Source organism: Colletotrichum lupini, chromosome 4 (assembly GCF_023278565.1).
Source record: "Colletotrichum lupini chromosome 4, complete sequence".
Classification (NCBI taxonomy): domain Eukaryota; kingdom Fungi; phylum Ascomycota; class Sordariomycetes; order Glomerellales; family Glomerellaceae; genus Colletotrichum; species Colletotrichum lupini.
In genome coordinates this window covers 4274382-4290768 of record NC_064677.1, presented here as the reverse complement: position 1 = coordinate 4290768, position 16387 = coordinate 4274382, and the positions used below count along the sequence as shown (strand labels likewise).

The 16387-nt window shown below is 52.1% G+C and overlaps 7 protein-coding genes across 7 annotated transcripts; 1 reads left to right on the top strand and 6 right to left on the bottom strand.

The window, feature by feature from the left end:
• Nucleotides 1-455: 455 nt before the first annotated feature.
• Nucleotides 456-1239, bottom strand: CLUP02_08397 (POS9-activating factor FAP7; the record flags this gene model as incomplete). The annotated part of the gene is made up of 3 exons (XM_049287387.1): nucleotides 456-648; nucleotides 796-941; nucleotides 1057-1239. 3 exons carry the CDS (start codon nucleotides 1237-1239, stop codon nucleotides 456-458), a joined length of 522 nt encoding a protein of 173 aa, XP_049144530.1.
• A 951-nt stretch (nucleotides 1240-2190) lies between these two features.
• On the bottom strand, nucleotides 2191-7302 carry CLUP02_08396 (uncharacterized protein; the record flags this gene model as incomplete). The annotated part of the gene is made up of 7 exons (XM_049287386.1): nucleotides 2191-2339; nucleotides 2399-2613; nucleotides 2682-2755; nucleotides 2807-6662; nucleotides 6729-6918; nucleotides 6981-7110; nucleotides 7168-7302. 7 exons carry the CDS (start codon nucleotides 7300-7302, stop codon nucleotides 2191-2193), a joined length of 4749 nt encoding a protein of 1582 aa, XP_049144529.1.
• Nucleotides 7303-7360: 58 nt separating this feature from the next.
• On the bottom strand, nucleotides 7361-9223 carry CLUP02_08395 (uncharacterized protein; the record flags this gene model as incomplete). Its single annotated transcript, XM_049287385.1, has 11 exons — nucleotides 7361-7644; nucleotides 7797-7923; nucleotides 7971-8054; nucleotides 8110-8117; nucleotides 8246-8359; nucleotides 8436-8649; nucleotides 8708-8744; nucleotides 8828-8884; nucleotides 8961-8998; nucleotides 9075-9143; nucleotides 9203-9223. 11 exons carry the CDS (start codon nucleotides 9221-9223, stop codon nucleotides 7361-7363), a joined length of 1053 nt encoding a protein of 350 aa, XP_049144528.1.
• Nucleotides 9224-9981: 758 nt separating this feature from the next.
• CLUP02_08394 (uncharacterized protein) lies at nucleotides 9982-10420 on the bottom strand (the record flags this gene model as incomplete). Its single annotated transcript, XM_049287384.1, has 2 exons — nucleotides 9982-10113; nucleotides 10196-10420. 2 exons carry the CDS (start codon nucleotides 10418-10420, stop codon nucleotides 9982-9984), a joined length of 357 nt encoding a protein of 118 aa, XP_049144527.1.
• Nucleotides 10421-10639: 219 nt separating this feature from the next.
• Nucleotides 10640-12912, bottom strand: CLUP02_08393 (D-isomer specific 2-hydroxyacid dehydrogenase; the record flags this gene model as incomplete). The annotated part of the gene is made up of 9 exons (XM_049287383.1): nucleotides 10640-10668; nucleotides 10728-10809; nucleotides 10873-10931; nucleotides 10992-11034; nucleotides 11091-11200; nucleotides 11253-11732; nucleotides 11812-12119; nucleotides 12197-12628; nucleotides 12779-12912. 9 exons carry the CDS (start codon nucleotides 12910-12912, stop codon nucleotides 10640-10642), a joined length of 1677 nt encoding a protein of 558 aa, XP_049144526.1.
• CLUP02_08392 (uncharacterized protein) lies at nucleotides 12889-13125 on the top strand (the record flags this gene model as incomplete). Its single annotated transcript, XM_049287382.1, has 1 exon — nucleotides 12889-13125. The coding sequence occupies one exon, from the start codon at nucleotides 12889-12891 to the stop codon at nucleotides 13123-13125; it is 237 nt and encodes a 78-aa protein (XP_049144525.1).
• Nucleotides 13126-14547: 1422 nt separating this feature from the next.
• On the bottom strand, nucleotides 14548-16021 carry CLUP02_08391 (nucleosome assembly protein; the record flags this gene model as incomplete). The annotated part of the gene is made up of 3 exons (XM_049287381.1): nucleotides 14548-14882; nucleotides 14938-15860; nucleotides 15975-16021. The coding sequence occupies 3 exons, from the start codon at nucleotides 16019-16021 to the stop codon at nucleotides 14548-14550; spliced, it is 1305 nt and encodes a 434-aa protein (XP_049144524.1).
• Nucleotides 16022-16387: the final 366 nt, after the last annotated feature.

The following is a 16387-nucleotide window of genomic DNA, read 5'->3' as shown; positions in this document are numbered from 1 at the left end:
GGATTTGACGTACAACTATTATCATTCGTGTTATGTATGTAAGAGAGTCATCGTGCCCCCATCGAACACTTTGCTTCAATGCCGGAGAATGTGATAGCGCTCTGTTGCATTATCCACTTTACTAACATCGTCTAGTTGCATATATCATCGTCTGATGTCCTAGGCATAGGAGAAGACTTGCGCGTGATGGGCCCAATTATAAGAATTGTTGCGAAGCAGACCCTTGCGTAGGAACCAACCCTTGCATAGAGACAACGCCTAAAGGTATTTTGGATACGAACATATCTATGTAGCTCCTTTTCCCATGTAGCATGGTCAGCACTTTCACAAGTAGTGCGATTAGGAAGATCTCTTTACCCTGGCACCTCCCCGCGACGGACTTGATTTCCCAACGAGACCAAGCTCGCAGTCATTTTCCCTGATGCGTCGTCACTCCGTCGTCCTCATCCACCTCGTCATGACGAGTGATCCTTCTTCCATTGCTCAAGCCATGCCTCAACCCTCGAAATGTTGGTCTCCATTTCATCGGATGTGTTGCTTGTAAGCTCCACAACTATCTCCTCATCGAAGGCCTCCCTGGCTTCTTGCAGCAATACCTCCATGATTTCCGAGTCTAGATTTTCCTGGAGTTTGGTCTCGGGATATTTCCTGAATGGAGCCAACCCAGTCGTGTTAGCTCTCGTCATCATCCTTACTGACGACCTTGCTGCCACTCGTTTGCGAAGACGAAGAGGAAGAGGCGGAGGGGGGAAGAGTAGACGAAGAACAACATGGGACCACACGGGACTCCCTTACCTTGCTGCTAGACGATCATAGAGTGTGGTCGAATCCACACGCAGCACAACAACGAGGTCAATCCAACTTTTGGGGAACAAGTCGCAGGCGTGCCAGTCAATAATGTAGCCCCCATCCTGAACGTCTCCCTCGATGGCATCGAGCAACTGGACCCCAGATTCATCAGTACAGCGAACACTTAAGCAACAGAGATACTGAGTGTGAGGATTTTCGCAATGGTGGAATTCAGTTCCCATAAATGAATGTCACAGAACGACAAACCTTGTCCTCGTCAACAATCCAACTCTGAAACTCGTCATCCCAGCCCTCATGGCACTCCCGATCTTTGACAACTTGGTTAACCGAGAGGTGCTTGAGGCCTGTACGCCTGGCGAGCTCTTCGCAGTGCGTCGTCTTGCCCACGCCTGGCGTACCAGCGACAATGATGTTTGGTGACGTTCTCATGTCGATGAAAAGTTTCGTTTTGATGTTTGAATTGAGCGAATAAGGATAGTGCTGGTTTCAGGCTGACTATAGTTAAGTCGAGTACCGCTGGGAGGGAGGTAGAAAAGGATAGAGAACGAAACGGGATGCGAAAAGCTTCGTTTATTGCATTGCATGTAAGTGAGTCCAATGAGGGCCACTTAAGGTAGCATAAATGCCCGCTATGAATTACAGCGCTCTGACAGCAACTTATGGATAGGGTTGGCGTGTGTGTGACGGTCACGTGCGGGGCGCCAACCTGCCGCCCGCAATCAAAGCATCTATCTACGGCTTCCAGCTCCCATGTTGGGAATATGTTGTTCGCGTTGTCAACGCAGATGAGATGATATTTAATCAAATTGTGCGTTCAAGAGTCTCTGAGCACTGAATCGTTGAGGGGTGGGAGGAGAAATAAGCACTTGGAAATAACGTATTGGCAATATTGCGGAGCCTTATCCCGCCTCTGCCACTTGAATGCTTGCTACGTGAACAGGAAACAGATTGGGCGCTCCTTTTACAGGGCCTGAGCCGCCGTTCCCCCCAAGCTTTCGATCATGGTTAGGCTGGGCGAGTGTGTTGTTGCACAGGTCTTTCCAAACCCCTATCTTCTCCACTTCCTCTTAATCACTCAATCGGCAACATCCACGACGAGACTGGACGCCATCACAACTATTGCTTCTTTCTACATTATCCATGCGACAACCTGACGTAGTAAATCCCCAGGCATAGCTCCCTAAAGAAGCTACCGACACACCACCGCCCATTTCTGGCCACCGCTCACTTAATAGTCGTCATCATTTCAGTGGTCATTTTTGGGTAGAGACCAGCGAGCAGAACAAGGACAGGACACTCTACAGGGCAGGCTCTATTGCCTACCTGTCTACTTATCAAGACAGACAAGGTCATCTTCTAATATCGTTTAGCTGTACACGGTTATGCGGCCACGTCTTCCTCATCAACCTCAGCGAGGTCGCCGTTAGGCTCGAAGTCGTCCTCGGGGTCGTACTCGAGCTTCTCTTGCTGAGCAATTGCTTGAGCAGACACAATCTCAGCAAGACGTTTCAGTCGTGGGGTTTGAAGCCCTATTCATGTATTGTTAGTGAGGCCAGACCAGGTACGACTCTTGTTGCAGTTCACATACATGAAGGAGTATAAGTCTCTAGAGCGGTGATGACTCTGGGTTCGGCGATCTCGTACGGTCCACTATCGTCCATGTCGACAGCTTGGAGCAGCAGTACGTCACTCTTTTCCGTGACTCTGGAGGCAACAGCCTTCATGATCTCGCCGTTGATGGGCTGCTCATAGTCTGCGACCAAGTACTGGTTTAGGAGCTTTTGAATCTGGTTGGGCGACAGCCTGTGGAGGAACATTTTGTTAGCAACTTCCACACAGCCTTGTCGAATATGAAGCGGAATTCAACTCACATCCAGCAGATATCCTGAATAATCTCAATATCATTCAGGGTTGCCTTCTTCAATTGAAGAAGCTTCGTTGCTTGCTGTAGAAAGGATTAGCTTTGCTTGATTAGGCCGTGTTTTGGGCGCATTACCATTAAGTGCTCTAACTGCAGAGTGCCCTCGGGCATATCGTGACTCTTACACCACTCCTCGATACGCGTGATGTTGTAGTTGATCTGAAGACCACGCTTCCAGGAGAGGAAGTTGCGTCTCATCAGGAGGTCGTTGAAGGCGGTGACGCCAACGAGACGAAGTAGTTCAGTGATGGTCTGCGTAATGATAGAGTCTTCGAGGTAGTAGGCTTTCATGGCGCGGAACACGCTGTTGAGTAAGCTAAGCAGGTTGTCCATGCTGTAGGCGGGAGTCGAGTTGGACTGAAGAAGTTTGCCAAGGAAACGACTGCTTTCGTTGGTGACAAAGCCCGGAAGCGACTGAGACTCAATGATGGCGGGGATGATCATCTTCTGCAGCTTCTTCTTCAAGACCTTCATCCAGGTGTGGTAGATATTGAACTCCAAACTCTCCAAGTCGTGCTTGACAATTTCCAGAAGACGATCGTACTCATAGTTATCCGTCTTCTGCGCTTCGTACCAGTCTTCTGCAAGGAAAACGAACGACAACATTTCATGCACGTTGGAGAGCCAGAAGGCCCCCGGGTTGATGGCCTCATCGCCGTCATGCTGCATGACTTCCTGCTGAATCGACTGCATGACATTGGCGAGGAACCGCTCTGACTCCTTGACAAAGCCATTGTTCCACATCTCGGAGGTAACCAAGTTGATGAGATAAGAGGGGAAAAGAACCTCCTTGTCAGACGGTGGTGGATTAGTGTTGGGCGAAGGAATCTTGAGGTTACGGATGAGACCCATGGTGACCTCCTCGTTCAGTCCATCTTCGTCAGCCAAGAGCGTCTCGAGCTCGAGCTCGATGTTATCGACGCCAGGCATGAAGCCTGTGCCCTGCAGGTTCTGTCTGTGGGCAGTGCTGGTGATGGCCATCGAAACGGGACGGGGATTGTAAGCAGCGCTGAAGCGGTCCACAGCTGTGCTGGGTTCGGCACCAGCACTCCTCCTCTTTGGTTTCTTGGAGGACACAAGATTGATGAGGCCAGGCGCTGCCGACGGCGGCGCCTGAACAGCCCCGTTGGCAAGCTCGCCGTTGGTCGGGGCTAGCCTTCTTGCCAGTTCCAGCTGATCTTGCAGTTCGGCGAGCTGCTGGCGCAGTGAAAGCTTCTCGCTCTCGATCTGTGCACTCTGTTGCCGAACAGTGTCTAGCTCTGTGCTCGTAGAGCGCAGAGATTCTCTTAGCTCCCGCTCTTCCTCCTGCATTCTCTTAATATTGGACGTTGATTCCTCGAAGCTCTGCTGGAGCTTCTTCATCTCGTCCTCCATTGCCTGCAGCCTTGCAACTGCAATGCTACCCTGGTTAGCCTCGGTCTGGAGCTCTTTCGTCCGAGCCTCCAAGGCATTGTGGCGGTTCTTCCACGCCTTGATTTGACCCTCATAATTCTCCACCTGTGACGACAAGTTCTTGTTCTGTGCCTTCATGGTGCCGAGAGATTGAGTCAGCTCGACGACCTTGTTTTCGAGCTTGTACGAGATCTGCTTCAGATCACGGGCTTCCTCCCGAGTCTTCTTGTAATCTCGACGGGCGAGTTTACCACGCCACAGGCTTTGGATAAGAGTGACCTTCTTCCTGTATTGCCTCCAAGCCAAGACCTGTCGTCGAGACCGCCACACACGCTGAATGAGCATAGCCGCATTACCTACGCGGGTCTCCATGATTTCTTTTCGTCGAAGGTAACCTTTGGCCGCCGCTTGCGCCAGGACGACATCGTTCCTGATGCGTATGTACTCCTTTCTTTGCCGTTGACCACGCCAAACCCGCTGTATTGTTGTTGCGGCTTTGACGGTGCGGAGCTCCTGGACTTGGTTCCGGGCGTTGTAGGCTCGCACTGCGGACTGAAAAGTCACGATGGCTTTGCGGGCCTCGAGGTAGCGACGGCGGTAGAACTTAGCACGGAGGTTCTTCTGAATGAGAATGGCGCAATCGTTGAGACGGTTTGTACGTAGGTTCTCGAGGAAGGCGAGCATGCCGGCGCGGAAAAAGATCTTGGTGAGGCCCAGCTGGTACTTGTCGGAACCTTTGCCAGAGCTGGTGCCAAGTGCCTTGGTAAGGATAGCGTTGGCCATTTCTCGAATCTCTGACGCCCACAGGTCCGAGTTGATAAGCATGTAGTAGCGCAGGGCAAATTCCTCGTATGTCCATCGAGTGGGGTAACCAGCGCAACTTATGCGAACAGTCTCGAGAACACCACAGGCCCGCAACTGACTGAGGACCATGGGGCCCTCAAACTTCCACGCCTCCTTCGCCTCGTTAGGCTTGATGCAACGAATGTAGTGAACGTCTGTGTTGTTGATGGTGTTCATGAGCTCGATGAGCGAAGAACGGAAGATACCTCCCAACGTCGGCTTTCTGTTGACAGCCACGCCGATCTTCCTACCAGCGGCGGGCTTCACTGAGCTCGATGAAACGGAGGCGACGTCCTTTTCACGGACGGCAGAAGCTGCATCCAAAACATCGCGAAGGAACTTATTCGTCGAGGCACGGAGGACCGCCATATGCTCATCAGGCACGGTGTCCCGATTCTTTTCGATGAAACCCTCAGATTCGTAGGTGACATCCACAGCATAGTGGCACACAGTGAAAGCGGACTTGCCGAATCTAGGCTTTTTGTAGAACTTGTGCTTGTCGGTGCCGTAGTTGTGGTGCAGTTTCGTGACAAACTGCTCGTCGGAGCCCATGGGAAGACGGGACTCTTCATCCAGCAGGGAAAGGATACCGAGCTTGCCTTCGATAAGATCAATGGCTGGTTGATTGTCGGAAAACTCGATGAAAGTCCAGTCGATCTTTTCCCTTAGATACTCCTCTTGCTCCAGCTTAAAAACGTGTTGGTTGAATTCTTGCTGTAGCTTCTCGTTGGCGTAGTTAATGCAGAATTGCTCGAAAGAGTTCTTGGCGAAGTGTTCAAAGCCGTAAATATCAAGCACTCCGATGAATGAGATTACGCGATTCAAGACTTCTTCAGTTGCCAGACTGTGGTTGATGATGTCGACGAGCCAGTCGAAAAGGCTGGAGTAGATGAACTTCGCTACCGAATCACGGACGACAATGGCTTGAGCCTGCGTCAAGTTTGACGTAATCTTTTCGCCTCTGGTCACCAGCTGCTTTTTGACGATCCACTTGGCAAACTCAGTTCCGTTGACACCCAGAATTGATGAAGCCAATTCAAGTGAGGGCTCTGTCGGCGCGAGGACACTATCATTGCGTGAGGCTCCAATCTTGATGTTGCCGAGGTGCAGCAGACCAGACAGGAGTTTGAAGATCTCCGATTGTTGTGCGTCGGTGACACCGATTGTCCGCAGAGACGCCTTTGTGGCCTCGAACTCGGCCTTATCATCCACGCCATCGATCGTTGGGCAGTTACCCTGGTTGAGATACTCAAACTCCTCAATGGGCAGCAGATGCAGATCCTGACGCTCCTTGTCTGAGGCACCAGCAACAAGCTGGTAGAAAATGTGGTAATTGCGCTCCTTCAGGGGTTGGAAGACAAGTCTGGATCGCTCGAGGAGGTAGGTGCGAATTTTAGCACCAATGATGTTGGTTTTGTCGTCGAACATAATCTCTATGTATTTACCAAATCGTGACGAGTTATCGTTGCGCGTTGTCTTTGCGTTTCCGAAGGCCTCCATGATGGGATTCGTAGCCAAGATCTGTTCTTCTGTTTCGCTCATAGCTTCGGCGCCTTTTTTGGACCGCGTTCCCGGGTTGTCAGGGGATTCTCTGGTTGCGAAGTATCGCATAATGTACTTGGCGCTGACCGTTTTTCCAGCACCGGACTCTCCCGAGACGACAACAGTCTGGTTCTTTCCGCTTCGCACCATATCACTGCAAACCGTTAGCCAGTATTCTGTGACTACAGTCATGACATAGCGCGAGAACAGGTTGCCCTACATGAAAGCTTCTTCTGCAATGGCGAACAAGTGCGGTGCTTGCGTTGCTCTCTGCTTGCCAGCATAGACCTGAACCATGCCTGGGACGTAGAGCGAGTCTACTCTCGCGAAAGGGTTCGCCGCGATCAGGACGATTCCACTGTATGTGTAAATTTCCTTCTGGGCATATCGAAGGCGGATGGCTTGCAAGACTAGAGGCACGCAGAGTCAGCTATGGCATCGCTAGAGTATCAATTCAAGGGAAGTACTGTACCTGCAGGCTCGTTGAGATGGGACAAATTCGTCAAGTCGTCGCTGGCCTCGAGCATGGTCGGATTCATCAGGGGAGGCAGGGATGAATCGCCTTTCTGGAGGGCCTCGGCGGTGACCTCAACCGTCTTCTCCTATCTGGTCGTCAATACGCGTTTGTAGGCCTGGCCAGGGCATTAGAGAGACCGTACCTCGCCATTGTCCAGCTTGAAAACAAGCTTAACCTTTGAGCCATCTTGAGTCTTGTTGACAACCTCGGACGCGACCCAGCCCTCTGTAGCATCAGGCTGCCACGCCCGCGTTCCGACATCGTAGTTCTCTGACATTGTGACAGCTTCGAAGGTGATCGATGGACTAAGTACCGGAGATGGCGATGGAGGAGAACTAGTATTCCCGGGAAGATTGGCGGATGGGATTCGGTAGGTCTAGGGCTGGGAGCTCGGAGCAATTCGTGAGATTCATGGGCAAGCGAGTGGGCAAGAGTTGCGAGAGAGATTGGTTATGGTAATTGCCAGAGGCAAAAACCGTTGGCCTGTCTTGTGTGTGGGACTCGCTACTATCGCTGTCTCGATCGTAGTCGTCGTCGTCGTCGTCGTCTGCTTCGCGTTGGTCGTCGAGGTAGGGGATGAGAAGATGGAGGAGTAGGAGACGAGGTAGATGGAAGGTGGCTTTGGAGATGAAGGGCAGGCCAGCCTAGATTTGGTACCAACCTTATGGGTACGGTTTGTATGGGGCCTTTGTAAGAGATGATTGATGAAGGATGGGAGGTAACAAGAGAGACAAGAGAATGAGAGTGCACGCTACGCAATGTTCAATGAACGACCAGCGGGATTATCTCCAAGAATTTGACAATTCAGGATAGATTGCACGCAGATGTAAAGGCGAAGGATAGGACATGAAAGGGGCGGGTAGATCAATGGCAGCTGAAGAAAGGAGGACGGCCGTACCTGGTGTGAACAACAGAACTGGACAACTTTTTGAGATTCTAACGGACGTGGAGGCGGACGTGGACAGGGGCACCAGGTAAAAACGCCAGGTGCGAGAGAGCTGGGCTTGGCCAGTTGGAGGGACGAGCGCCCTGAGGTGAGGTGAGGTTTCTGGCCGCTGCAAATGTAGGTACCTACCTTAGGTACGTGGGTACCTGAGGTAGGCAGTGGCAGTAAGGTGTCTTAGTGTACTAAGCCAAGTTACCTTAGGACAGTGTCTGAAGCGGTATCTTGTGTCCACCCTATTACGAGGATTCCCGTGTTCCATTGGTATCCGTGGTACCTTGCCTTAGGTAATGCAGCGCGGGTCTAAAGATAGTGTCTTTCGGGGTACTAGACGCGTCCAGATAGCGGAGGGGAACAGACTTCAACAGTGCCAGGCAGGGTAGAGACACTGCTATTGGTTTGAGGCAAGGCGAGGCAAGTCAATCTCAATTCAAGTCGCCCCGGAATTAACTATATTACTACTTCACGGCCGAAGAGAAGATCGTCCTGAATGGTCGGACCAATCTTGGAGGGCGACAATAGGTATGAGCCAGTCAGACTAACTACGGAGACTCGAATCCACCTATGCTCAAACTGTTGTCTTTCAACCTCGAATTCTCTATTGTGGGTTTCCTTTGACGTCTTCGCCGGGCGGACGGGAAGGGGATGGTCCGGCCGCCGTAGGTCAGCAGCTAAACCATTCTGTCTTGGTGGCATCCGTAAGGTAGTTTAAAGCATCCGACCAAATTGATAAGTCAACCCAAAGCAGGCTCCTACTCCGGCCAGCTTCTAGCTGCCTTTCGTGACATTCAGCTCCTTCATTGGTGACAGCCAAGAAAAGTCGAAGAGGCTTTCTGCACTGAGCACCCCGAGTTCGCACCATGGTTGGTATTGGAGGTATTCTGGCATGAGACCATATAGGCACCATTGCAGGTAGCTTGAAGGGATTGATGAGATAACAATGTCGTCAGCAGCACCATTCATTCCATTCGGTCATGTTTCACTTTCCTTACTGGCTCTCCATCTCTTCGATAGTTGAACCCTCGAATTCCTATAGGCCAGTCCAGCTCGATGTAGCGTACAGTGCCTAGATATCAAAGCACCGAGACGCCTTATGAGCCGCAAACTCTGGCTGGCTGACAACCAACAAAGACGAAGGTTGAAACGACCGTCACTCTCGGGTCTGCGCCAGGCGGCTGAAAAGCGTCCAGGAAATCCAAGGAAAGGCGTGCTGAGAGCTTTCGTCCCAAGCTACCCAGCCGGAAACCACAGACATGCTGACCCTCAGACGCACCCCGTCAGTTCGCCAACGCGTCGTTGTTGTCAGTCACAGTGATGTCTCCTTTCCTTGCTGTCCTAGCGCCCTATCTTAACGTATGGCAATACCTGTGGATCCTTCTTTGCGCTATGCACCGTATTGTTTACACACACAGTCTCTCTACCCGCACGCTATCTCCCCTCTCACACGCTGAACCAAGCCCGAATATACGCTTGTATCCTTCGACATGGTCATACTCAGCGCTGCTTCATTTTCCAGACTTTATGTCGTTGTGTGCAAAATGCCCGATTTCAACAACATTTAGGAAGCATAGTGTCCTTTAATATGTACAAGTGAATTGCCTGTATCCATCACCAAACGCCTGCCCTTGCCCTTGCCGCCTGGGTTATCTTCATAGGTCCCATCCTACCCTCCCCAAGTCCCCTGCAGCCCCTTTCGCCATCCACTTTGCTCCCCGTCAAATCTGTGTATTCAGAGGGCGTATTTCACTCAGCTCCATACCGCTTGGAATTTCACACCGTGCCAGTATTTCCCGTCATGCCATTTTCCATGCAAACAATGCTGTCCAAGCTGCCTGCCGGATACCGCTCATACCATCATCACTGGCTCACGAGCTCATGGCATCCAGCAGCTGGCAGAGCAGTGACCGCCCGATTGATCACATGTTTCGTTTGCCCAAGCCCTTGTGTTTTGCTCTAAGGATCCGACACTGGCTTTCGTAAGCTGACCAGTATCAGCCATTTTCTGCTCCCTCGTCAGCGGTCAACCATGTACTCCTCTTTCTCTCTTGTCAATGGAGATCGATCTTCTTCATCCATTATAATTTGGGGGAAAGCGGAGAGGGGCGTGCTCATGCGTTGTGGACTTGAGGCCCGGGCTCGGCTCCGCTGCATCAACACAATTTCCGAGTTAGCCTGGCCCCTTTTGCCAACTCTCACTTCTGATAGGCTGTTCATTGCTAATACTCACCGCCATGTTCATCTGCTTTCCTGAGGCACTGAGCAGCAGGAGGTATGCATAACCAGCCAAGCACGTGCACAGTAAGGTAGTGTCCATGGCGGGACAGTCGGTATTAGGGGCTGTCCTTACCTTGTGCCATGGATGTATGTTATAACGTCCGCACCATGCAACGGGGTCGTGTGCTCTGTAATTGCAAATGTTGGTTCCGTTCTGTCTCGTTGTAACTTCTACCATATTGATTCCTTCCCAGCCATGCCCGTGTTTATGTAACGACCAGCTTTTATATGCCTTCAAGTTGATGTGAAACCCGGTACTCCCTTATCCAAAGTGCCCAGATCCCATATCGACATGTTGAGATGCTGTCTTGGGTCGCTGAGAACCTTCGTTTTTCTTCACGAACCAGGAATCTTCATCACAAACGCCTTACCAATGCCATAGCTTCTACATGCGCGTCTAGTACAAGACACGGGTCATGATGCGTGCTGGATCCTTGTGTGAGTGACTTTGAAACTCGCGACCGCATGTCCGGGTTTGTACTCACAGCTCAGAGAATCCAGACCGTCGTTGATCTCCTTGATGTCCTCGGCCTTGACGCTGCTCACATCGGCCATGAGGTATGCAATCTAGCGCTAAGTTAGCAGACCGGAGCAGACCGGATTCCATGCTCGCCTTCCAATGCAACTCACGTCGCCTCTGCTGTCGGAGATCTGCTTGTCAACATTGTGGTTGCCAAGAATCTCGTTAACTGCCGTCCGTTAGCACTCTACACGTATACTAATTGTACGAATCATGGGCATTCTCTCACCTCTGCGCAAGACACCGGGAACATTGCGGTGAATATAGATGACCTGAATTTTTTGATCAGCTTTCTGTTAGCGGCCACGTCGTGCCACGGGTTGCTTACACGAGCGTGGTCGGGCTCATCCAAAGTCAATGATCTCAGGTTAACCTCGGGCAGGTTAACACTGTTGAGCGTGGTGCCCTGGTTGATATAGCGGACAAGCGCCTCGGCAACTAATTCGAGGTTAGTTTTCATGCTTGAGCAACCCCTGGATGTATTCCTTACCTTCGACACCAATAGCGCGCTGGGCCTCCTCGGTGCTGCCACCAATGTGTGGCGTCAAAATGATGTTGTTCAGGCTACGCAGATCCTCGCCCCATGTGTTGAGTGAGCTGTTAAAGTAGTCGCCGTTGGCCGCCGGCTCGTTGGGGTAGACATCAAGAGCAGCACCAGCGATCTTGCCAGAGCGCATGGCGTTAATCAGAGCCTGGATGTCGACAACGCTGCCGCGACTGGCGTTGATTAAGTAAGCGCCAGTCTTCATCTTCTCGAGCTGAGCAGTAGAGATCAGGTTCTTAGTCTCTGGCAGCTCAGGCACGTGCAAAGTAACGAAGTCGGCCTCCTCGAGCAAGGCTTCTAAGGTGGGCACTTGGGTCGCGGTTCCTAGTGCCATCAGGTTCACGACATCATAGTAAACGACGTTCATGCCCATAGCCTCGGCCAGGACCGAAAGCTGCGAGCCAATGTGGCCATAACCCACAATGCCTAATCTACAGTCAGCAAATGATAGTGCATCCTCCGCACCATTTGACGATACAGAGGTCAGCATGGCAAGATTACGTACCGAGCGTCTTGCCACGGATTTCCCAGCACTTGGAGCTGACCTTGTTCCAGGTGCCGCGGTGCATCTCGTTGGAGCGGTCACCAAGCTGACGGGCCAGAGTGATAATTTCGGCAATAACGAGCTCTGCAACACTGCGCGAATTGGCGAAGGGGGAGTTGAAGACAGCAATACCGTGGGCGGCAGCGTATTCGAGGTTGACCTGGTTCGTGCCGATGCAGAAGCAGCCAATGACGAGCAGGTTCTTGGCCTCACGCAGGACCTTCTCGGTCAACTTGGTCTTGGAGCGAATACCAATGACATGCACGTCCCTGGATGATCACATTGCATGAGTATGAGGCATTCTATCACTCTCCTCATCAGACTACGAGGCAAGGGATAGGCCTACCGAATCTTCTCAATGAGTTGGTCTTCGGGGAGAGAGGTCTTGAGAGCCTCGACCTGGTAACCTTGCTCGGTCAGGATATCTTTTCCTGTTTGATTGACATTTTCGAGAAGCAAAATCTTGATGTCTTGGGTGTTGAAGGGCTTCAGAAGCTTGGGGGCTGGCCTCTGGGCAAGAGCAGTGCCGGCTCTAGCGAAGCTTGAAGGGGGGGAGGTGAAAGTGGCGGTTGGCGAAGTTGAAAGTCCCAAGCTAGCGGAGACTTCGAGCTGTCTTCCATGCGCAGATGCGCCGGTGATGTCTTGTGCTGAGCTCATTATGTGTGGGTTGTACTGGTCTTGCTGTGTGAGCAAGATGGATGGGATGGAGGGGCAGTACGATTTTTCGATGCGGGGCAGAAAGAAGCACGCGAAAGCTGCCAGATCAAGAGCTGCTGGGCTGTTGTTGGGTGTGAAGTCGAAGGGAGAAGTAGAGCGCCGACTGGTATACGACAAGATTGCTAGATGAGCAGAAAACAGGGTCAACCAAGGCAATGGGCAGAGGTAAAATTTTGGAAATGGTTCTGGGAGGAGGAAGTTTTTTAATCACCTCATGTCAAGTAGCCAAAATGACGCGGGATGTGAGACGGAGGGCCGTGACTGATGTAAAATGATGAGGTACCTACCATACCAAAGCTTGGGAGTGGAAGGTGGTACCCGATGACTGTTTCCAGTCCAATGCATGTATCTTCACTATTATTTAGCATGCTTGAGGTACCTCGCGCTGCCCTTTTTGTAAGGTCATTGACGTGCGGTCTGCTGGACGCCTGTGGGGGGCACCACAAAGGGAAGGATCCAGCGAGACAGACCCCGATGTTGTGGGCAGGCGGTCCGGGATTCTCCCGCCGCATGTGGGCACTGTCTTTACACGGTGCGGAGGTCGGTGGTAGACAGTAGAAATCTGCCAAATGGAAAAGAATTCATGCGCGGCTCCAACCATCTGCTTAGGCTCGCACAGTGAATAAAGTCCGACCTGCCAGCGGAGCACGCCCGAAGGCCGGCAACATCCCTCAAGGTGTCCGGCACTCGGTCGTAGACTCGACTCTTCAGGCTCAGAGGCTACCTCAACTTACCACCTTACTCATTCCAGCCAAGCATGAGTTGCCTTCTGGGGCAGTCTGGGCCTGGGGTTGACTCACTGCTCCTCAGCAGGTGGGTTGAAAAGAGAAAGGGAGGAAGGAAAAAAAAAAACAATTTCCTCCGGCGCCGGCGCAGATGGCACACCACACAACAAGCATGAGACGGGACTGGCCACGACACCTCCTTTGCGTGGGTCGCGGCTTGTTTGAAGATTTGGCCGACGCATTAAAATTCTACTTGGTGTAGGATATGCTTTGACTAAGATAGTTGCTCTTGTTACCTTACCTTACCTACCTACGTGCCTACCTACCTTAACCAAAGTCACTGACCTGACCAGAGTGCCGATCCCGGACCGCACATCGACCTATGCGGCTTCGTCGTATCATTTCCATGAAGTGCTGGTTAGTCCAACGGCCGCTCCGACCTTCTAGAGGTCCGCATGCACCGCCGCGTCCGCCCTTCAACTCCCCGACACTCTACGGAGCTTCCATATTGGTCACAACCGTTGAGCCCCAGGGCGACATCCTGACAATAGAAATAAGATTCCTCTATGCCTTCCAAGCCACTTATATATACGACCAGGCGCTCCAATTGCTGCGATATAGTGATGATGCCCCAGAGAGCATGCTTATTATATCCTTCTGAATTACGCGCAGTACACGAGCGAGCTGAGGGTTGGAGTGGCCCACAGCCATATGCGGGAACATGCCCGGGCACCGTCCCACCCCACCTTGGAGATGCAAGTAATAGGAAGATTTGCTTATGTGACTTATTTCCTGTCTATTGCTTCCATTGTTAATGCCCCTACCCGTTTTACATGAAGGAAAATTCGAGTGAACACCCTTTCTACAAATCCATTTTAGCAACGACGTATAGCATCATTCATGACCAGAACGTAAGGTGGCCGTTTCGTTGAGAATGTTTGAGACCAAAACGTCAATTACCATCTATCAAGCGAGAAGCTCATCCATTCAATGCTGCTCTGCTTGGCTTAACCCTCAAAGCGGGTTTGTTGACGTGGCGCCAAGCGTGACGCCGCCGCCTTTCATGACGCGAAAGAATCAGAGCATGACCATCACGCACTCCCCTAATGAAGTCTGTCATGAACGTGAAGAACCTAGCAATCCGGCCGACCGATAGTCGTCGCTCAGCTCTGCTTGCATTCAGCCGCCTCCTGCTTGGGCTTGCCGGTGTCGTCCTGAAGTATGGATTAGCGTCTGCCATCGTAGGATCCTCGGGTTACACGTCACTTACGTCGTCCTCGGACTCCTCATCCTCGTCACGGTCCTCACTAAGATCATCCTCGTCCTCGTCGTCTTCATCGTCGAAGTCACCCTCCAGGTCATCATCGTCGAGCTCCTCAAAGGCCAAAGCCTCGCCGGTGAACCAGTCAATGGCACGGGGAATGAGCTTCTCCTTGATGTCTTCACCGAGTTGGTAATCAAGCTCGAGGCGCTCCTCGATGTCGGAAGCAGCGTCATCATCCTCGTCGGCCGGGGCCTGGGGGGGGGAGAAGAAGTTGAAGAAGGATTCGGTGGGCACCGTCTTCTTGACAATTCGGGTCTGCTTGGTGTCTGAAAGAGGGATTAGCAGGTGCATCGCGATGGGCGGTATGTGTGAAGAGCTTACTCTTGTTTCTCTGCTTCTTGCTCTCGACTCTGACAGTCAAATCCTTGCCCTCCTTCCACTCAATCTTATCACCCTCAGCATGGTCGTAGATGAAGTCACCGCCGTAGCCGCTTTCACTTTGGTAAAAGTACGTCTTGGTGACGGTCTTGTTTGTGAAGAACTCATTGTCGGCAAATTCGAAGATAAGGCGGAAACCGGGCTTGTCGAGATATTCCATGCGGATATCGATCAGGTGCTTGAGAGCGGCCTCGTCGCGATCGGTAATCATCTCGGCGAGAGAAATTTGGTTCTTCATGGCAGACAACCAGAACTCAGGGATACCAGAAACCGGCTCAGTGGATTCGGCAGCCTTCTCGGTCTTCTCAGCTTCCTCAACCTCCTCATCATCATCCTCGTCATCCTCCTCGCCGGCCTTGATCTCCTCCTCTGTAGGTTCAGAGGCACCGTTGACAACCTTGGCACGCTTCTCGTAGAGAGGAGTGAACTTGGCAAAGTACTTCTTCTCGAGCTGGAGAACCTCCTCTTGAAATTCGGCCTCAAGCTTAGAGTGTTCCTTCTGGATGCCTTTGAGGCCGGCAACACGGCGACGCACCTGGGGAGGCAGCGACTCGATGTAGCCGGAGGATCGGCCAACGAGAGAACCAAGTCTTCCTTGGATCATCTGGACGAGCTTGGGATTCTGAGCAAAGATGGAGGCGGCAGCGGCACGATCGAGATCCTCTGTGAAATGGGTGCACGTCAGTAACGGGTCGATAGAGGGGCGGGTGTCTCCAGAGGTGAGGCCCCAAAGTGCGCGCAATAAAGACAAGAGTTGAACATTGCAGCGGGGGTTTTGGTACATACCCTCCTTGATGCTGGCGACGCCAGGCTGCTGGGCATGCGACGAAATGGGCGCATTTTGAAGGGGGGTATTTTGCGGCGTACTGTATGCTCAAGAGTAGATGTCAGCCATGGTGGTCGTGGAATGGGGCAAGGGAAGCCTAAGGAAGCGACCCCTCGCCACCGGGAAGAACAGTGCCGCAAGATTTGTGACTTACGGCGCGGTGGCCGGATCAAGGCGCTTGTTACGGATGGGCTCAGCCATTATGTGCGTTCGAATCTTTTGATCGTCCGTATTCGATAATAGAGTGAAACCACAAGAGGCGTGGGACAGAGAAGTCCTGGGCTGATCTTGAAGGGAGGTTGCGGTTGATGGAGATGGCAGGGTAGAGAACGGTGCCGAACGTGGGAAGTTGTAGATGCGCAGTTGACTTTATTTTGGTGGGGGGGAAGGTAATGTGTGGTATTGGAAAAAAAAAATTGGGAGAGAGGCTTTCTCCTCCGTTGGGGCGGGTACCGCAAGTTGGCGCCTGGGCTCCTCCTATGGTTAGGCGGGCATGGCGGGCACAGCGGGTAGCGTGCTGCCAATGGATTCCACTGCGGGCGACTTCCACAAAGACGACCTGAGCCA